At 44.1% G+C, this 20,817-nt stretch overlaps 1 protein-coding gene and 1 long non-coding RNA gene across 2 annotated transcripts; both read left to right on the top strand.

The window, feature by feature from the left end:
- Positions 1-285: 285 nt before the first annotated feature.
- LOC102796276 (neoverrucotoxin subunit alpha-like) lies at positions 286-10,714 on the top strand. Its single transcript, XM_006793375.2, has 3 exons — positions 286-376; positions 7,888-9,351; positions 10,173-10,714. Exons 1-3 carry the CDS (start codon positions 286-288, stop codon positions 10,712-10,714), a joined length of 2,097 nt encoding a protein of 698 aa, XP_006793438.2.
- A 7,266-nt stretch (positions 10,715-17,980) lies between these two features.
- On the top strand, positions 17,981-20,211 carry LOC148101863 (uncharacterized). Its single transcript, XR_015719430.1, has 3 exons — positions 17,981-18,120; positions 18,209-18,363; positions 18,773-20,211. It is a non-coding gene; the product is annotated as an uncharacterized LOC148101863 (long non-coding RNA).
- Positions 20,212-20,817: the final 606 nt, after the last annotated feature.

Below are 20,817 nucleotides of genomic sequence, written 5' to 3'. Positions count from 1 at the left end.
GATTCACTGAGATCTGCAAATTTTGTCTAATGAGATCAAAACCATTTAAAGATTTAAACACTGACTGATGCAGGAACCTGTTTCAGGACCACGGCTGCAACCATCGTGCTGTGATGTCACCAAGATCAGAACAAAACATGAATGTGGATCAATGTGTGCTGCTCTAGATGGTTTTTAATTTGAAAAGAATGCGAGTGAACTGTGCTGCACGACCAGTTTGGAAATAAATAAATAAATATTTGGTTTTGATGCATTTTGCTGGATTGTTTCTCTCAGGTTGGAGACATGGCCTCAGATCAGGTGACGGTCGCTGCTTTGAGTCGTCCCTTTGCTTTGGGGATGCTCTACGATGCAAGGAGAGATAAACTGAACACAGGTAAGTGTGAATATGAATGAATGAATTACTCACTGGAATCACTTCTGCAGGGGCGTCTTTATACCTTGACTCTGAATAGTGGCACAGATGGCTTCCTTTAGCCTGTTGAATGAATAAATGAAGCAGTTGTTTTAATAGCTGCTGTGTCACAGAGTCTTTATCAAATGCAGCAGAGTGCAGGTCTGGGCAGGATCCAGACACACGGTCATAAATATAGCAGGAATAAAATGGATGGAAAATCAGGTTCTGGACATTCAGTCTTCTGTGGCACATTTCTTCATCAGTGTTGTCATACTGGAGCCTGTTACTGGTATTAGTTGTGACAGCACCAGAGAAGGGCAGTAATGCATAACGGTAATCCAATTATGTTTTTCAAATAACGAGTAAAGTAAGGGATTACTATTGCAAAAAAGTAATTAGATTACTGTTACTTTCCTGTAAGCCTGCTGAGTCGTTGATTTTATTTATTTCCTGCTATGTTTGACTTGCATCTATTTGAAAGAGTGCAAACTCAAAAGATCCTTCTCTTATTTTATGTGCTGGAATATGCAGACAACAGGTTTAAATGTTAAAGAATTTCTTCAAGTCAAAGACAGTCGCATATAATTACATTTTTGCTTGATGCATAAAGTTAAAAGATTAAAACTAATGAAACAAGTTTTAAAAAGAGACTTTTTCATTTGATTATATTTTATATGATGGATTATGCACAAAAACTAGAATTGGGCTGAAAGGTCTGTAGCTTTATTATGTATTCAGGTTGCATATAATAAAGTATATATATATATATAAAGTCCCTCACTCCCAAGCTTGCAGATCTAACTAAATTAAACCATATCCCACTTTTAAAGAAAGTAGAAGGTGATCTGGCTAGGTGGAAATGTCTACCCATATCACTCATGGGAAGGGTTGCCACTATAAAAATGATGGTCTTACCAAAAATAAATTATTTATTCACAATGATCCCAACTAAACCGCCACAAGATTGGTTCAGATCTCTAGATTCATGTATGTCCACATTCCTTTGGAAAGAGAAACCACCACGTATAAGCTTAAAAACACTACAAAAGACCAAGAATAAAGGAGGATTAGAACTACCTAACTTTCAGCACTACTTCTTAGTAGAGATGGACCGATCCGATATTACGTATCGGTATCGGTCCGATACTGACCCAAATTACTGGATCGGATATCGGCGAGAAATAAAAAATGTAATCCGATCCATTAAATATCAAAAAAGCACCTCACAAAACTTGCTACAAGGTGTAACTCGGCTCATAACCGTAGCACGTAGCAGCAGTGTGCATCACGTGATAGAGCGGCTGTGTGTATTTGTAGCCTTGCTAGCAAACCAGCATTTCATCTATGAGGAAGTTTTCCCAGAGAGAAGTAAAGCAAGTGTGTAAGTTCATCTCTGAATGTCTGTAAAGCATTCCCACGTTAAGCTTAACAACCATACCTGGAGCGACTGCCTCTCTCTCTCTCTCTCTCTCTCTCTCCTGCTGCTTCAATCATGAAACTGATCAATGATCAGCTGATCGTCTCTCTTCTTTGTTTTTGTCTCACTTCTCACCAGAAAGAGGAAACCAGCGGCTGAACAACAGCAGCACTATTAAGCTTGATAAGCTGTTGTTAGAATTTATTTAATATTATTTCTACACCAGGATCTTTTTCTACAGCTGACGTAACTGTGCAGGGGCGGATCTAGCAAAGTTTAGCCAGGGGGGCCGATAGGGCATGAACAGGGAAAAGGGGGCACAAAGACATACTTTTCTTTCTTATTCTCATTTAAAATGTCTAGTTTTTAATAAATAATTATCTGACTCTTACACCCAAAGTTTTAATCTGATGTAAAATGTATAGAAGTCCATTACTGTATATAGTAACTGTTAAGTCTAATATACAGTAAGCTGTAGTACTTTTTCCTTTGGGAACCATCTGTGCAGTCTGCAGTTCTGTTGAAGAAAGATGTTGAATCTATTTAATTATTCTTGAAAAATAATTTATTTCTGTGCATTTTCCCCCTGCATCAAATTAAAGTTGATTACATCGATTAAGCATCATGAGCTGGAGGGTGGGGGGGTGGTTCCCTATTTTTTTTTTTTTTGCTGGGAGTTTGCAACCCTATTAGTTAGGTTGCTTAAAATTTCTTCTAAGTGCTCTTTAAAATACCAGAATAGGGAGGATGGAGCAGGTTTAACTTTATTAGATTGATCAGTGTTGCTGAACTATGAAATATTTTGGACGCAGTGTATTTTTTACATACAGGTATAACAGAATAGCTTTAGTGTTGTTATTTATTTAAACTTGAGTATAAACTTATACAAAATGCAGCAAGATATTAAAAAAACGTTTTGTTAATTAAAAAACACACTATATCGGATTCATATCGGTATCGGCAGATATCCAAATTTATGATATCGGTATCGGTATCGGACATAAAAAAGTGGTATCGTGCCATCTCTACTTCTTAGCCAACAGGCTTCAGTTTATCTCAGGATGGCTAAAACTTACCCTCTTAGACGAACCTTGGCTAGATGTAGAACAAGCACTTTGCAATAATCTAGAGATTTCAGATCTACCATTTATCAGCTCAAACATCCAACGACATGAAAGCTTCAAAAGCATCAACATCAGCTCTTCTCTGACAGCATGGTGGGAGTTTCTGAAGTTGACAGAGTCTTCATTAATCCCATGCAAACGTACACCTATCTGGAACAACCCTGACATATTACAAAACAATAATATGATAAACTTTCCAGATTGGAGTGGTAAAGGAATCAAATATGTAGAACATATATTAGCAGGAACAGCATTTATTTCATTTGACAGACTAGTTACACAATATGGGATCAACAAGAAAAGCTTTTTAGAATATCAACAAATTAAATCCATAGTAAAAAATAAATGTAAACTGGGTCAAGTTGAACTACAAACACCACCAAGTGTGGTTCAATTTCTTACTCTTAAAACCCCCAAAATACTGTCCAAAATATACAGAATACTTTCTAAAACAGATGAATCAATATCACTTCCTATTGCAAAATGGGAAGCGGACTTATCAGTTAACTTAGACCAAAACTTCTGGTCTCAGATTTGCTTAAAAACCTTTCATTTAATTAGAAATCCCAGTCTTCAATTAATTCAATACAAAATACTACATAGAGTGCACTATACAGGTCATCGGATGTTCAAGATGGGCTTTACGTCTACCAACAACTGCTCACACTGCCAAACCAATTCACCGGACAATTATATCCACGCTCTTTGGTTCTGTCCACCAGTTCAGAAGTTTTGGCGCGAGATATGTGAAGACTTATCAAAGTGTCTGAAATGTAACATTCCAACTTCCCCTTTCGTGTGTTTGTTGGGCAGCTTAGATAATGTCACTACAGATAAGAATATAGCCCATATGGTTTTCACTGCCCTATGCATAGCCAAGAAAACAGTCCTCATGAACTGGAAAAATAAAAATAATCTTAATTCTAACCATTATAGAAATTATCTATTAGATTACATTAGTCTCGATACAGCCTCTGCCACCACATCAGATCAATTGCTCTGGGCTCCTTTGATCAGCTCCATCACCTAGTGGGGGTGGGGGGTCATAGTTTGGTCCCACCTTCACTGTTGTGATTGGTGTGGGGGTAGGGACAGGTTTGGGGCGTTGGGGGATTCCCCAGGAGCATTTTCCTTGGGGGGCTCAACCTGGGGTTGCGGTCATGGCCTATTAAGGGCTCTGTTGGCTCTTTGGTGACGGTTTCCTCGTGGCTGCGTGCAGCGGGAAGAGGGGAGGGTCTGTGCTGACGGACGTGGGTGACTGACCTGGTAGCCTGGCTGCCCCTGGGTGGGTCCGGGACGGGCGTGAGGTTCTGGGGGCGCTCTGTCTCTGGGCTGGGGCCCTGGCTGGGCCTCGGGGGCTTGGGTCCTGGTTGGTATGTTGCTGGGGTTGTGGGTGTATGGGGGCCCGGCCCTGGCGCAGGGTGCCGCCAGTGCATCGAGCCACCTGGGGGGCTCTTCAACTGGTGGGGGAGGTTGTCACATCTTGCAGGAGCTTTCCTCTCTTCAGGACCTCTCTCTGCAGGAGGGGAAGATACAGGAGAGGGGGAGGAACATCTCAGCCTGGGCGTCTATTGTCTTGTGTAGTCTGGAAGATGAGTGGATGATGGGGTGGGTGCAGTTTTCTCTGTGGTGGGGTCGGGTGGGCTGTCCCGGGCTCTGTGGGGCCCGGCGGCGCTGCTGCACTAGGCCGTATTTTCTAAACTTGTAATCACAATCTTGTTCTTTCCGTCACTACTCAAAAGTCATGATTGTAGGTGAGGGGAAGGATGTGAATCACCTGGTAAATCGTCAGTTTCGCTTTAACGCTCAGCTCTCTCGGACCAGTGACAGTGTAGCATCCTTATCACTCCAGCTGCAGCACCAATCCGTCTGTCCATTTCCCGCTCACCTTTCCCCTCACTTGAGAGCAAGACCCTGAGATATGTTCAAACTTAAAGATGTCCACAAGTACACCTGGCACCAGGTGTCCCGACTAGCAGGGCAAGCTGTGTGGAGTTTAATGAAGGACCCAAGATGCAGGCAGCTTTCAGATGCAAGTGAGTTTTATTAGGGAGGTGAAATAAATAGAAACGCAGTAGGCATGAAACAGAACCCGAGGATAACCTAAACGGAAGAAAACTAACAGCAACAGCCCTGAAAAGGAGATGCAGGGAGACTCGGGGAAATACACAAACAAACCTGCAGAGCACACAAGAAAACACAGGGTTGAAATACACACAGGGCAATCAGGGAAGACAGGAGGGAGACACGACTGGGATTAACTGGACATAACGAGACAAGGGGAAGCAAAACTACAAACACTGACAAGAGAAACGGACCTTCAAAATAAAACAGGAAACACCCCAACAAAACACGCAAACTTAACACAGACTGGGGAGACAGAACATAGGAGCATGAAACATGGAACAGGAGAGCACAGAGGACACAAAACACTAGAGATAATTACAAACAGCCCAAAATAAACAAAACCACAGAATATTAATAAATTTAAACATGAACACGGAGTCCACAGACTCCGAACCAGGACACCAGGACAGTTTGAATGTGGATATCCTGGAATGAAAGCTGCAGTACTGTGCTGTAAAACTGAGTGTCTGCACATTATGCCCATGTCCATTTTAAAGCTATAATTGGAATATGCTTCAGTGAACAGTTAAAAAACAAAACTTTTATCAGTGTCCAAATATATATAGGCCTAACTGCTCATAGACACTGATTATAGCACAGGTGTCGAACTCCAGGCCTCGAGGGCCGGTGTCCTGCAGGGTTTAGATGTGTCCTTGATCCATCACAGCTGATTTAAAGGGTTAAATGACCTCCTCAACATGTCTTGCAGTTCTCCAGAGGCCTGGTAATGAACTAATCACGTGATTCATGTGTGCTGACCCAGGGTGAGATCTAAAACCTGCAGGACACCGGCCCTCGAGGCCTGGAGTTCCCCACCCCTGGATTATAACATCACATCTAAACCTGTTTTTAAACCAGGCTTTAAAAAACTCCATACAAGCTTCCATTGGTACTGCAGTTCCTTTCTCGGCACCCTATCACAGGGCTGCTATCGATTTCTATTTCTATAACTGATTCGAGTCAGATTCACAAAGTCGTGAGTTGATTCAGTTTTGACTCAGACAGAAATATCACATAGATATAAAAATGTGGATACGTATAAACCAAAGCTGACACTGTGAGACTTCATCAGAGGTGTGAGCATCGCAGCAGAGGCCTTTGTGTCAAAGTAACTGAGGATAAAACACAGAAAAACATGAAGGAGATTCTCCTCACTTTTTATAGCAGATAACCTTGAAAATATTCTGCAGTAGAACAAAAACTTAAGAAAACCATGAATCAGCAGGTGAGCGTTACCTGATGCTGCTGAGGTGACAGAGGTTTGATTAGAGACACAGCTAAGAGTTTTGCAGTCTGGCATCATTTTAAAAAGTTTACATTTCTTCGGTATTGAACAGCAGAAATGAGAAGTTCTTGTCAGAAGCTGACAGCACTAAACACAAGAACTGTGAGATGACCCAAAAGCTTGATTCTGTTCATCTGGATATTTTCAGTGGGAGAAACGTTTCATCATCATCAGGTGACGTCTTCAGTCTCAGCTGACTGCAGGTTTCAACCTTATAAACAGGACATTTGTATGACTGAAACCAGCCCAGGAACAATGGGCTGGAAGGTCAGCTCCTTCATCATTAGTATGCAAATTGTCACGATCATAGATCAACAACCTCTAATCAAAGATCACTGATCAAAGACCATCAATCAATGATCATGGTCGTTCTGTGGTGCATTATGGGTAATCTCGGCTTCTCACTGAGCATGCTCCTGTGATTGCCCAGCATGTCATGGAGTGGGTGGGAGGTATTGTCCAGTATTGTCTTTATCTTGGACAACATCCACCTCTCAGACACCACCCTAAGGGAGACCAGCTCCCCCCCCCCCCACAACATTACTGGCCTTGTGATCAGTTTGAGTCTGTCGGCTTCTGCAACCCTCGACCTGCTGGCCCAGCGTGCAACAGCACAGAGGATCGCACTGACCACAACAGACTCATAGAAAATCCTGAGTGTTGTCTGACAGATGTTGAAGGACCTCAGAGATGACTCTGGCCCTGCCTGTAGAGGGCAGTGGTGTTTTTAACCCAGTCCAGTTTATTATCTATGTGCACTCTGAGGTATTTCTAGTCCTCCACAGCGTCCTCACGCTGGATTGAAACAGGGGTCACAGGTTTCCTGGTCCTCCTAAAGTCCACAATCAGTTCTTTGGTCTTTGCCACGTTGAGCTGCAGATGAGCTGCGGTACTCTGACTCATCACCCTCACTGATGCATCCAACCACCGCAGAGTCATCAGAAACCCTACTGATGATAGAGGTCTGTGTGCAGTGGTGTAGAGGGTGGAGGGGGAGAGGACGGTCCCCTGTGGTGCTGATCACCTTGTCAGACACACACTGTGGAAGACGCACATATTGTGGTCTTCCTGTAACAACAGGTAGCAACAATCCAGGACACCAGAGCAGCATCCACCTGCATCGCTGTCAGCTAGTGTTGAAAGCACTGGAAAAGTCAAAAACACGACCCTCACAGTGCTCCAGATGGGTGTAGGCACGATTGAGCAGGTAGATGATGGTGGCCTCAGCGCAGAGTCGGGGCTGGTATGCAAACTGAAGGTGATCCTGATGCGGTCTGATGGCTCGGAGCTGGTGCAGGATGAGTCTTTCCGGGGTACTGGTGCATGACTTGGGAAGTCAGTGCCACAGGCCATCTGTAGCTCTTTTTCAGCATGAAGTCACAATGCTGCTCACTGATCATCACTTCACTCCTTACCCTAGCTCCAAAAACTCTTTCCCATATCTGCATGGCGTGGCTCATCGGCTTTATTCTTACTGAATCAACAGAAACGTTAATAATTTTTTCAAAAAAACATTTCCTTTTTGTGTTTTCTGCAGATTTCACGCTGTGGGACAGAGAAACGATTAAAAGGTACAGCACTAGGCAGAATCAGGCCAGCACCACCTACGAAATTACTACATCAGACTCCATTGAGACCAAGTCTTCTCTGCTGGATGTAGATACATATTCTAAAACTAGTTGGTTGTGTGGACTGACTGAAAAGAGTGGGTCTTGCAGCTATCTGAATGACAACAAGAAGTTCAAGAACCAGAGCAGAGTGACGCTTCAGTTCAAAGCTACGACTGCATTTGAACGGCTGGCAATGACTCACCTTGAAGCAAAAACCACACAAATACAAGACGTCATTAAGAAAAGCAACGCAACACACGTAGTCACAGGCATCCAATATGGGGCACATGCTTTCTTTGTGTTTGACAGCGAGAAGCTGGAGAGCAGCAGTGTTCAGCAGACGAAGGACCGCATGCAGGCAGCAGTTAAGATGATCATTGTATATAGTTCTGAGGCAAAGGTTGACGTCAAGCTGAGTAAAGAAGAAAAAGCTGTGACTGATAAATTCACCTGCAAATTCTACGGAGACTTCATTCTCGACAGCAACCCTTCAACATTTGAAGATGCAGTGAAGACCTACTCACAGCTTCCAAAGCTCCTTGGAGGAAATGGAGAGAAAACAGTTCCTGTCAAAGTGTGGCTGACACCGCTGAAGAAACTGGACCCAACCGCTGAAGAGATGAAGGGAGAGATTTGTGTCGGGTTACTGAGGAAAGCTGAGAATGCTCTAGAAATCATCAAAGAAATGGAAATGAGATGCAATGACTCTCTGGATGAAGACGTGGTTCAGAGTTTTCCACAGATTCTCAACAAGTTGAAGCGTTTCCAAAACCTCTGTGAAGATAGTGGAAAAAAGCTGAGACAGGCTATGATGGAGACATTCCCTTCCATTCTTGAGGGTAAAGAAGACAGTTCACTGGAGAAACTCTTAGACGACCAGGAGAAGTCACCATTCAGTCTGGAGAACTTAGACAAGTGGTTAGATAATACAGAGAGAGAAATCAACGTCATCAGGTCCTGTGTGGAAGCAATGAAGGGGATAAAAATCACTAAAGATGAGTCCGAGTTCGACAGAGTGAGTCTTGCTCAGGATGTAGACGATGTCCTGAGCTTTGTTTTCACCTCTGTGGAAACTGACGACCCCTACCTGGACCAGATGTACAAATACTTGCGTGGTCATGACAGTTTCACTCCACCAACAAAAGACCACTGGTTCTTCTCAGCTGAAGTGGTAGCCAACCTGAGACAGAAAGCTGAAGAGTTCTGCAGCATCACCAAAGGCCTGAAGAGCAGCAGCAGGTTTAGCTTCATTGTGGCATCAGAAACAAATAAGAAGTACAAAGGAGCAACCATCTACCACGATAGGAGAGGCCGTCGGGTCACTGAAGAGTTTTCAAAGCCTGCTGTTCCTGATGTCGCTTCTGTGAAAGACAGACAAGAACTCCTCTGGTGTAAGTCCATATTTACCTATTTGTTTTCATGTGCAGCAAAAATATATGCAATGCTACTAACCCGGGGACGAGTGGAAAATGATAAGGTGATTGGCTGGACTTTTTCTAGGAGTTAATTCAATAGATTGTCAATGTTAGGAACTTTCATCGGTGTATATATAAATTTACAAAAGTGGGAAAATATCAGATATACTCAGTACTTTTCAAAGTTTTAAGCACCAAAGGTGAAGTACTGATTATACCTTCAGACACTGTGATGCAGTTATCAGTAATATCTTCATCAGTAACAGAATATTAGTAAGAGGAGACAAACGTATTCACTGTGAGTGTGCTGCCTTTAAAACAAAACCTGCTGAGTGGACATCAGATTAAATGCAGGACTTAACTTTGACACCATGTTTGAAACCTGGTGGCTTCTTGGTTCTCCTACATGCCTGATACAAAAGGCCAGGGTAAATTTGCAATCCCAAATCTCACCACAAGAAGCCTCTAGACCAGGGGTGGGCAATCTCAGTCCACGAGGGCCGGTGTCCCTGCAGGTTTTAGATGTGTCCTCAAACCAACACAGCTGATTTAAATGGCTAAATTAGCTCCTCAACATGTCCTGAAGTTCTCCAGGCCTGGTAATGAACTAATCATGTGATTCAGGTGTGTTGACCCAAGGTGAGATCTAAAACCTGCAGGGACACCGGCCCTCGTGGACTGAGATTGCCCACCCCTGCTCTAGACCCCACTCCTCTAAACAATGTGCTGGATGTGAGTGTGCTGTTGTAAAGTGGACTGTGTGGTAACGAACGGTTGTTTTTTCCCCTCTTGTTCAGACGCCTGTGATCTCACCTTGGACCCAAACACTGCAAACAACTACCTGATTCTGTCTGAGGACAACAAGAAGGCAACGTGTGGAGCATGGCAGACGTATTCTGCTTGTCCTGAGAGGTTTGATACAAAGACTCAGGTTTTGTGCAGGGAGGGGCTGACTGGGCGCCATTACTGGGAAGTGGAGTGGAGTACTGGTTCTAGTAATAACGTTGGTGTAGCTGTTACGTACCAAAGCATTGTAAGGATGGGTAAGAGTGACGAGGCAGGGCTCGGTTCTAACACCAAATCCTGGTATTTTGGTGTGTACGAGCAAGAGCTCAATGCTTACCATAACGGTAAAGTGTGGAGCGAAAGTCTTCCCAGTACCGGCTGCAGCAGAGTCGGAGTGTTTCTTGATTGGCCTGCTGGCACTCTGTCTTTCTACAAAGTCTCCCATAACACACTGAGTCACCTCCACACCTTCCGCACCACCTTCACAGAGGCTGTGTACCCAGGCCTCTATGTCTATTACACATCCAACTATGCTGCCCTACGCCCATTTTAATTAGAGCAGCAGAGTCCGTCACACAGAGTTAAAAACATTGAGTATCATGCTTTCAAAAAATACCTTTAGCTTCATTCTATCAAGCAAACATTTACATCTTTGGTGCTGGGATATTATTTCACGCACCAGCGAGATAAAACCTGCCTACCATGCTGCCGGTCGGCCCTGTAATAGCAGCTTCCTCCCATCCCTGAACTCTACCAGACCTCAGAAGGTCCTCTGTGGTACCCGATGGCCCAACCTCAGCAGCTCCTTTCAGCCTGCTGATTGTCTTGTTCTCACAGGCATCACTTACAGAAGAAAACCCCAAACATGTACCCTGCTGGCCACGTAATGAAAAAGACTGAGTTTTGTCTCGCTGCTGCATATGTTATTTTTTCTAGAATGATAGTGAACTGTTATATTGTTCTTTGTCTTTATCACAGCTTTATGACTCACATAGCATGAAATCATTATTAAGGGCTTTTATGGATAATTCAGTGTAATCGCATTATAACAGGTGTTACTGAGGGAATCTTATATTTACTCTAATACGTCATAATTAAATACTTGTTTTGTCTTATTAAAACTGCTGTTATCGTTAAGGGGACGCTGGGTATGCGTAACACACTTAGCACGAGCAGTCTTTTAAAAAAATGTTGCTGGGGGTGGATTCCTGATGTGATGGTTTTATTTCAGTTTCTCTTACTTGGTTCAGTGTTTGCTGGGTTCTTATTAACAGTAACATGTATAATGTACATTTAGATGCTAACACTGGCAGATCGAGGTCGATGATGAGGCAACAGGAGTCTGAGTTCTTTCTGTGAGCCAAGAAAATATCTCGAATCAAGATGTTCCCTGAGTGCAGATGCCTTATTCAGCCGTTGAACCAAATCACTGTCATAATCTTTTAAGTGCATTATATTTTTCTGATTTCTTTGTCCTAAAATAATCAATATGTGCCGCTCGGGAAAGCTCTGGGTAGTGTGTCAGAACATCTTCCCACCATGACCCAGAATCCATCCCAGAGTCCCAACATGCTGTTAATGATTTCGAGCCGCTCCTCACGTGTTAACCTCTTCGACATGTCAATGGCTGTGAACAAAGAGAAACTTGTAAATAACTCATGAAAGAATAAAGTTACGTTGAAACCAAGCACATCATTGTTTTTCTTGTGACATTACCAATAAGTTTGATGTGTCACATGGCCCTCTTCCTATTGAAAAAACAAAAGTTGTATCCAAGATGGCCGACTTCTAAATGGCCACCATGGTCACCACTCATCTTGAGGAGTTTGCCCCCTCACATATACTAATGTGCCACAAACAGGACTTTAATATCACCAACCATTCCTGTGTTGTTACGCTGTATCCATATAAATGGCCCACCCTGTAGATTCACAAAAGACCCATGAATCTCAAATCTTCATAAATCTGTTAGTGAGAACTTTTCCTTTGCTGAGATCATCCCTCCTCACAGGTGTGTCAAGGTGCTGATTAGACAGCATGAATATTGCACAGGTGTGCCTTAGACTGCCCACAATAAAAGGCCACTCTGAAATATGCACAGTTTTGCTTTATGCAGGGCAACACATCTCCGTTGCATAGAGTCGATCGGGTTGTTGATTGTGGGCTGTGGGTCCACTCCTCTTCAACACTTGTGCAAAGTTGCTGAATATTGGCAGGAACTGGAACTCGCTGTCGTACACGCCGAGCGCCCCAAACATGCTCAATGGGTGAGTATGCTGGCCATGCAAGAACTGGGATGTTTTCAGCTTCCAGGTGTACAGATCCTGGCAGTATGGGGCCGTGCATCATCACGCTGCAACACGAGGTGATGGTCATGGATAAATGTCACAACAATGGTCCTCAGGATCCACCGCCACCATGGCCACTCAATCCACAACGTTGACGTCAGCAGACTGCTCATCCACACGATGCAACACAAGCTGTCTGCCATCATTGAACAGTAAAATCATCTGTGAACAGGACACCTCTCCAACGTGCCAGACGCCATCAAATGAGAGCGTTTGCCCACTCGAGATGGTTAAAGTGACAAACTGCAGTCAGGTCCAGACCCCGATGAGGACCACGAGCATGCAGATGAGCTTCCCTGAGACGGTTTCTGACAGTTTTTGCAGAAATTCTTTGGTTATGCAAACTAATTGTTGCTGCAGCTGTCCGGGAGGCTGGTTTCCACCTGGTCAACCATCCTGGAGATGAACATGCTGGGTGTGGAGGTCCTGGGCTGGTGTGGTTACATGTGGTCTGCGATTGTGAGGCCAGTTCAATGTACTGCCAAATTCTCTGAAACGCCTTTGAAGACGGCTTATGGCAGAGAAATGAACATTCATTTCATAAGCAACAGCTCTGGTAAACATTCCTGCAGTCAGCATGCCAACTGCACGCTCCCTCAAAAGCTGCGACATCTGCAGCACTGTGCTGTGATCAACCTGCATATTTCAGAGCGGGCAGTCTCAGACACACCTGTGCAATAATCATGCTGTCTAATCTGCACCTTGACACACCTGTGAGGAGGGATGGATGATCTCAGCAAACAACAACTTCTCACTAACACAGATTTAGACAGATTTAAGAACAATATTTGAGATTCATGGGTCTTTTGTGTATGTAGAAAATTTTTCAGATGTTTGAGTTCAGCTCATGAAAAATGGGAGCAAAATCAAAAGTGTTGAGTTTATATTTTTGTTCAGTGTATGTGTAACTGTACCTGTGAGTAAACATGATTTTCTTTCTTTGGAACAGTTTAAAATAATGTCACAAATATTTGTTGTTTAGAAGAACTGTTACATTTTAATTTTGTGTTGTAAAAAGAAATCCAAAATTCGATGCATTCAGTTTAAAATGACAGTAAGAAAGTAAATGAATGTGTTCAGTAATTAAACCATATGTTGTGTAAACATGGATGTTTTTACCACAAAGGTGGAGGAATAAAAACAACACACTTTTTATGAGTACACAATATACGTTCAAATTAAACAGATGGGGTATTTTCTGGTTAAAAAACAGGGTTAGGGTAGGAGACAATTAACATCTATTAGAGCTCGACCTCAATGAGCGACTGTTCAGAAACTATTATGTCATAATAATTTTAATAACAGTGTAACAGTCACATGTTGAACCTGATTGGACAGTTTGGACGTGTCGTGTTACCAGGAGAAGAAAACTCTGTGTGTGGGTGAGGCTGAACGTACCTGCGTCCGTGTGTCCAAACTAGAGATGGACCGATCCGATATTACCTATCGGTGTCGGTCTGATACTGACCTAAATTACTGGATCAGATATCGGAGAGAAATAAAAAATGTAATCGATCCATTAAATATCAAAAAGCACCTCACAAAACTTCCCACACGGCGTAACTCGGCTCATAACGTAGCACGTCGGAGCAGTGTGGTCACGTGATAGAGCGGCTGTGTGTATTTGTAGCCTCAAACCAGCATTTCATCTCCGAGGAAGTTTTCCCAGAGAGAAGTAAAGCAAGTGTGTAAGTTCATCTCTGAATGTTTGTAAAGCATTCCAGCGTTAAGCTTAACAACAGATATATGGAGCGACTGCCTCTCTCTCTCTCTCTCTCCCCTGTTTCTACTTCAATCATAAACTGATCAATGATCAGCTGATCGTCTCTCTTCTTTGTTTTTGTCTCACTTTGCACCAGAAAGAGGAAACCAGCGGCTGAACAACAGCAGCACGTTTAACCTTGATCAGCTGTTGTTAGAATTTATTTAATATTATTTCTACACCAGGATCTTTTTCTACAGCTGACGTAACTGTGCAGGGGCGGATCTAGCAAAGTTTAGCCAGGGGGGCCGATAGGGTATGAACAGGGAAAAGGGGGCACAAAGACATACTTTTCTTTCTTATTCTCATTTAAAATGTCGAGCTTTTTATAAATAATTATCTAAATCTAACACCTAAAGTTTTAATCTGATGTCAAATATATAGAAGTCCATTACTGTATATAGTAACTGTTAAGTCTAATATACCCTAGTAAGCTGTAGTACTTTTTCCTTTGGGAACCATCTGTGCAGTCTGCAGTTCTGTTGAAGAAAGATGTTGAATCTGTTTAATTATATAAAAATTATTTCTGTGCATTTTTCACACTGCATCAAATTAAATTTGATTACGTCGATTAAGCATCATGAGGTGGGGGGGGGGGGGGGGGGTTCACTATTTTTTTATTTTTTTTGCTGAGAGTTTGCAACCCTGTTAGTTAGGTTGCTTAATATTTCTGCTAAGTACTCTTTAAAATACCAGAATATGGAGGATGGAGCAGGTTTAAGTTTATTAGATCAGTTTCGCTGAACTATAAAATATTTTGGGTGCAGTGTGTTTTTCACACACAGGTATAACAGGATAGCTTTAGTGTTTGTTTTTTAAACTTGAGTATGAACTCATACAAAATACAGCAAGATATAAAAAAAAACAGTTTTATTGATTAAAAAACACTATATCAGATTCATATCGGTATCGGACATAAAAAAAAAATTAGAAGAATGGTACGCTGGGAGCCATCGTCAAGTACTGCATATGTTTCATATGCAGTACTTGTTCTTTTGCCATTTCGCAGGAGCACTTTCACAACCTTTAAAAGGACACTAGGACAATCACTAGGTCTATCAAAGTACAGTGTCCTCACTACAGGATTAGTTTCAGTTGTCGATCTCTTATTTACATCACATAGGATCTGTAGATGTCGTCCCATGCAGGTGGCACATGCTTTCCTCAGGTCACACTTTGCGGCCTGATGAGTCCTAGCACAACGCCAACACCGTTTGTTTGCTTTTATCCAGTTTATTTTCTCATCCTTTGTCTTCTGAATGAAATCGGGACACTTACTAATGTGGTGTTCAGATGAGCGGCAATATGCACATGTTGCCTTAGTTGTTATGATCGGTTGTGCTGCCTGTACAAGATCATCAGATGTATTTGCCCCATGTAATATTGTTGTAAGTGGAGAGGTGTACTTACGGGCAGGTCGTGGCTGGTTGAAGGATGAAACAGGACTGGCCTTTCTGGGTTGACACTTGCATTCCATTTGCAGCCAGGATGAGAACAAAGGCAAGGTATATGTCATTTCTTCCTGTTCCCTGTAAACGTGCCGTTTGAAGCGACTGAAATGCTCTGCAGGCAACTTTGCTAACAAGCGATCAACATGGGAGCCACAGTCTAGTTCTGCACGTCCTTGTTCTCCCATAGTGCTAAGCAACCCAACTAAAGCCTGTACACGAAGAGCAAAATTATCAAGACTCTGACCATCACCTGCTCTGATAGGAGGCAGTTCCAGTATATTCTTTAGCTCTTTCAATGCCAGCTGTCTTGGTTGCCCATAACGCTCATCAAGGGCTTTGATGGCTTGAGTGTATGGGTCAGGAGCGTAGGAAAAGGCAAGAGCTAATCGTTTAGCTTGGTCTACTTTGAGGTGATCAAGAAGGACATGATATTTGAAGTGCTCTGTCTCATGAGGATCAAGAAGGTTTGTAAGGGCCATCCGTAACATCCTGTATTGCATTTCGTCTTCTCTACTAAGGTCTGGAAACGAAGGACCTTCAAGCTTATATACATGTGTTCTCGTGCTAGAGGAGTGACCCGAGCTAGCAGTAACAGGTATCAAAGGTTTCTGTTCATGTGAGGCATTGGACGTAGCTGGTTGCTGCTCTAGAGGAGGGCAATGCTTGTGGTCAGATATGCAAATGAGAGGTTGAACAGGGTCCCCACCAGATCTCCACATGAGATCTGGTGGGGATCCTGCCATGATAAGGCCAGGAAATCAAAGGGAGTCTCATCTTCTGTAGCAAGGACTGGTCTAGGCAAGCCAGTTGAAGGGACTGCAGCATCTAATATGGTTGAATTAGGTAAAGGAGGGCTGGCAGCCGGAACTAAGCCAGACTGACGGCTAATCTGTGGGGGCTGGAAGGGTGATTGACAGGTTGCTGTATCAATCACTGGGAGCTGCTCATGTTGTTGATGTGTTTGAGGACTGGCTCGTAAACTGCATACAGAAGATTTGATTGCATCAGATGAGACAGTGCGAATTGAAGATCTGGAGCTACGAGAATGGGAAGGAGATGATTGAATCATAAATTGCTTAATCTCCTTCATCGTTGTCAGGAGTTCCCTCATGACCTCATCTTGGTTGGTGGGTAATGGAGCAGGGGATGTCTCTGGTTGACTTTCTGACTCTCTGACAGGATCCTGCAGCCCATGTGTGTCTTTGTCACTGTGCTGGCATTCGGTTTGACTCTCTGTATCACATGTAGCTCTTCTACTTCCAGGATACTGAACCTCATACTGCTGCAGGTGGGCGGGAGGTCGACTATCACGACTGGAACGTCTCAAACCTTCAGTCAATGGCTGCTGTGAATCCATGACGCTAACACTACTCCGGCTCGGAGGACCATGTTATGAAGGAAAGGAAGGCTCAGGGTTGAGTAATCAGCATCATGGGCTCATCCGATTAGAATAAGAATAAGCAGTCATCTAATCATTCACAGGGGTCTCCTTTTATTCTCAAATCAATAATTCTCGAATCAATAAAGCAAAGAAGGAAGGAAGGAAAGACACACATGGACTGCCAATGCTGAAAGAAAACAGATTTAAGTTACGCATTACCTTAAACAATACATAAAATACAAAACCTAAACAGAACCTCACCTCTGCTGCCGCCCCGTGTGGGAGTGAAGAAAGAGTGAGCCAAAAGTAAATGCAGTCCTTATATAATGTGTGACAGGTGAGTGCAATTAAGGACAAGCACCACACCCAATCAAAGGTGAGAGAACTAAACAAGGTGCATCTGGTGAAGTGAGTGGGTGTGCTGGGATGTGCTAAAGGTGGGTCTTTACAACACTACCTGTCCTCCTGTCTGTCCTCCTACCTGTCCTCCTGCCTGTCTGTCCTCCTGCCTACCTGTCCTCCTACCTGTCCTCCTGCCTGTCTGTCCTCCTGCCTGTCTGTCCTCCTGCCTGTCCTCCTGCCTGTCCTCCTGCCTGTCTGTCCTCCTGCCTGTCCTCCTGCCTGTCCTCCTGCCTGTCCTCCTGCCTGTCTGTCCTCCTGCCTACCTGTCCTCCTACCTGTCTGTCCTCCTGCCTGTCTGTCCTCCTGCCTACCTGTCCTCCTACCTGTCCTCCTGCCTGTCTGTCCTCCTGCCTACCTGTCCTCCTACCTGTCCTCCTGCCTGTCTGTCCTCCTGCCTACCTGTCCTCCTACCTGTCCTCCTGCCTGCCTGTCCTCCTGTCTCTCTGTCCTCCTGTCTGTCCTCCTGTCTCTCCGTCAGGTCCTGGAGGAGCTCTGTCAGAAGAATAACTGGGGTCAGCCGGTCTATCAGCTGCACTCGGCCATCGGTCCTGACCAGAGACAGCTCTTCCTCTACAAGATCACCATCCCAGCTCTGGCTACTCAGTACCCCAACGTGTAAGCACGTCTCACCTGTCTGATCACCTGCCTGCTGTTCAGCTGGACGCAGCGCTGACTGTCCACCTGTTCACGTATCTCTCGGCAGCCATCCCTTCACCCCTGCTAAGCTGTGCGCGGGCGTAGAAGAGGCTAAAATTCACGCGGCCGAACACACCCTGCAGACGCTCGGCGTGCAGACGGAGGGCGCCACCGATGCCAGCTGTGCGACTGCGGCTGCCGTGGCAGCAGTAGCCTTCCCAGGTATGTGAAGGTCCGTACCCAAAGCCGACTAACGCTTCACTCAACTAACCGCTGACAGACGCTCACCTGCAGGCCCAAACACCACAGACTGTATATAAAAGATGGACGTGGCTTCAAAGCCTGCCAGATGGCGCGAGTGCTGATGACCAGCAGGGGGCGCCTGCTGTGTGATTGTAAGTGAACTCTCTCCTGATGACTTGCAATTTTTCAAAATAAAACGTTCCGCCTCCTGCAGAGGACGAGAGACTTCACTAACCAGGAGGTGACGTCACAGCGGCTACCTCCATCTTTTATATACAGCCTATAAAAATGCTGAAGCTAAAAGGCTTCGATGGGATCAGAACAGCGAAAGTTTTGTGCTGCGGTCCTGAAACAGGCGGTGCTGAGTTTGCATTGTGTGTCCCTGCAGGATACGCGCTGGCGGGCCCGGCGTCGACGGCGGTCGCCTCCCAGCTGAAGCAGGCCGTATCTCTGGGTCAGGACCTGACTGCCTACACCACCTATGATGGCTACCCCGCCTTCGCTGTGGCGGCTCGCCACACTGACGGATACGGTGTTTTCTAGAGCAGCGGTTTCAGAAGAAGAACGCCCACAGGATGCTTTGATGCTCTTTTCAAACTTCCTGAAAGTACAACATGAAATCTGATTGGCTCGTTATAGATACCAGTGCTCAGTCAAACCCAAACAAAAGGAATCGAATGCGCCTTCACGCTGAGGTCCAAACTCTCCAGAACTCGGCGGTTTGAGTCTCGCAGGAAGCCAGAAAACGTCTCAGACTCGTCAGCATCTTCTTCTTTCTCCACGCGTCGCTCTCTGCTCTCCAGCTTCCTGTAATCCGAACCACGGCTTCGTCATTGATTAGGCAGCCCGTGATTGGCTGTGATTGGTCGGTTTGAATTCACGTTTGGATCGTTTTTTTTCCTCGTAGCGTGTTTACAGCATTGAAGTGTAGCTCAGTCATTTTATCACCTTCGTGTCGCTCGGTTTTTTACTGAAAGCTTTTGTGTTTTAAGAATCTGAGACCAGTATTTAAGTTCCTGTTTCAGTTTGTTTCAGCCGACATTTTTAAAAAGCTGTGACATGATTCACTTATAATACTGCTGTACTGCTGAAACGTGCTCTCAGTTCATAATCCTCATGATCTCCAACAGAAGCTGGATCAGAAACTGCTGTTAGAGTGGATCCGTGGGTTCCTCTTACTTTGTGGATGTGGAGCTGCTGACTTCGTTCTGGTGTCTCTGAGGCTTTATAAACACCTGCTGATGCCGTGATGCTCGTCTCGTCGCTCTGTCATTGTTTTTCATCTGTTTTAACCTTTCCTTCATTCCACTGCCACTAACTAAACCAGGGTTTATAGTCTCTGGTTTAGTTAAACACTCGGTTAACTAAAGTTACTAAAGCTGGTTCATGCCTCTAATAAAAGTTTAATGAGTTTCCATGCTTGCTTTGAGGAGGCGATTGACCTTTGACCTGTCAGGCGATGTCGTTGATTCGTGTTGACTTTTATTCTTAAATGTTTAATCGACGACACTGAGCTGTGAACACGCTGAAGCAGAGACAGTATTACAGTGTGTGAAGCACTTAGAGCTTATTTTTATACCAGGAGAAAGAATGAACGTCCTCGCTGTGTTTGTACAAACGGATTTTAGTCCTTTTTCTGTGATAATTGACTCAGAAACTGAAACATGGGAAACTGAATCAGTGCTTATCTGTCGAGCTAATTCTTCAGGTTTCTCACATCGTGAAAAGAAACCGCTGCAATAAACTGTTGATTTTTAATAATCATCTCAAAATGAATAAAATAAGATCTGAATAAACAGCAGCCTCCTCATGTCATCTTTGAAAGCTCAGTGAAAACTGAAGAAATGAGAGCAGAGGACAGTGATGGAAGCTGGTTCCACAGAAGAGGGCCTGAAAACTGAAGCTCTGCCTCCCATTCTACTTTTAAATACTCGAGGAACAACAAGTAGGCCTGCAGAGCGAGAGCGACGTGCTCTGATAGGGTGATATGGTACTACAAGGTCATTCTCTGCATTATTGTAGGGTCCACCTTACAACATAAAGCACAGTGAAGCGACTGTTGTTGTGATTTGATGCTGTTTAATTAAGCAGAACGACATCATACAGATTAATATTCTCACTGAAAAAGGTGGAGCTGTAGTTCGAGGCTGTGACCACTAGGGGGCTGCAACCAGAGCACATCAGCTGTTTGTGTCTCGTTTATTATCGGTGTCGTGAGCTCCACACAGACAGACTTCACCCAGCAGCACACTTTGGGTCAAACATTTAAAACATTTATTTTCGTTATATTTGTTAAAACGCAGGCAGACGATCAAAGTCTACATCACAGATCAGAAAGAGGCGGGAACATATAACACGAGGAGCATGTATAATTTCCCAGTGATTCATTTTAATTAAGTATTCTGACTGTGAACATGTGACCATCACGGCGTA

The sequence above is a fragment of the Neolamprologus brichardi genome, chromosome 8 (genome assembly GCF_056152115.1).
Source record: "Neolamprologus brichardi isolate AB-2024 chromosome 8, ASM5615211v1, whole genome shotgun sequence".
Taxonomy (NCBI): Eukaryota; Metazoa; Chordata; class Actinopteri; order Cichliformes; family Cichlidae; genus Neolamprologus; species Neolamprologus brichardi.
Note: the sequence above shows the minus strand (reverse complement) of the source record. Positions and strands in the feature narration are given on the sequence as shown.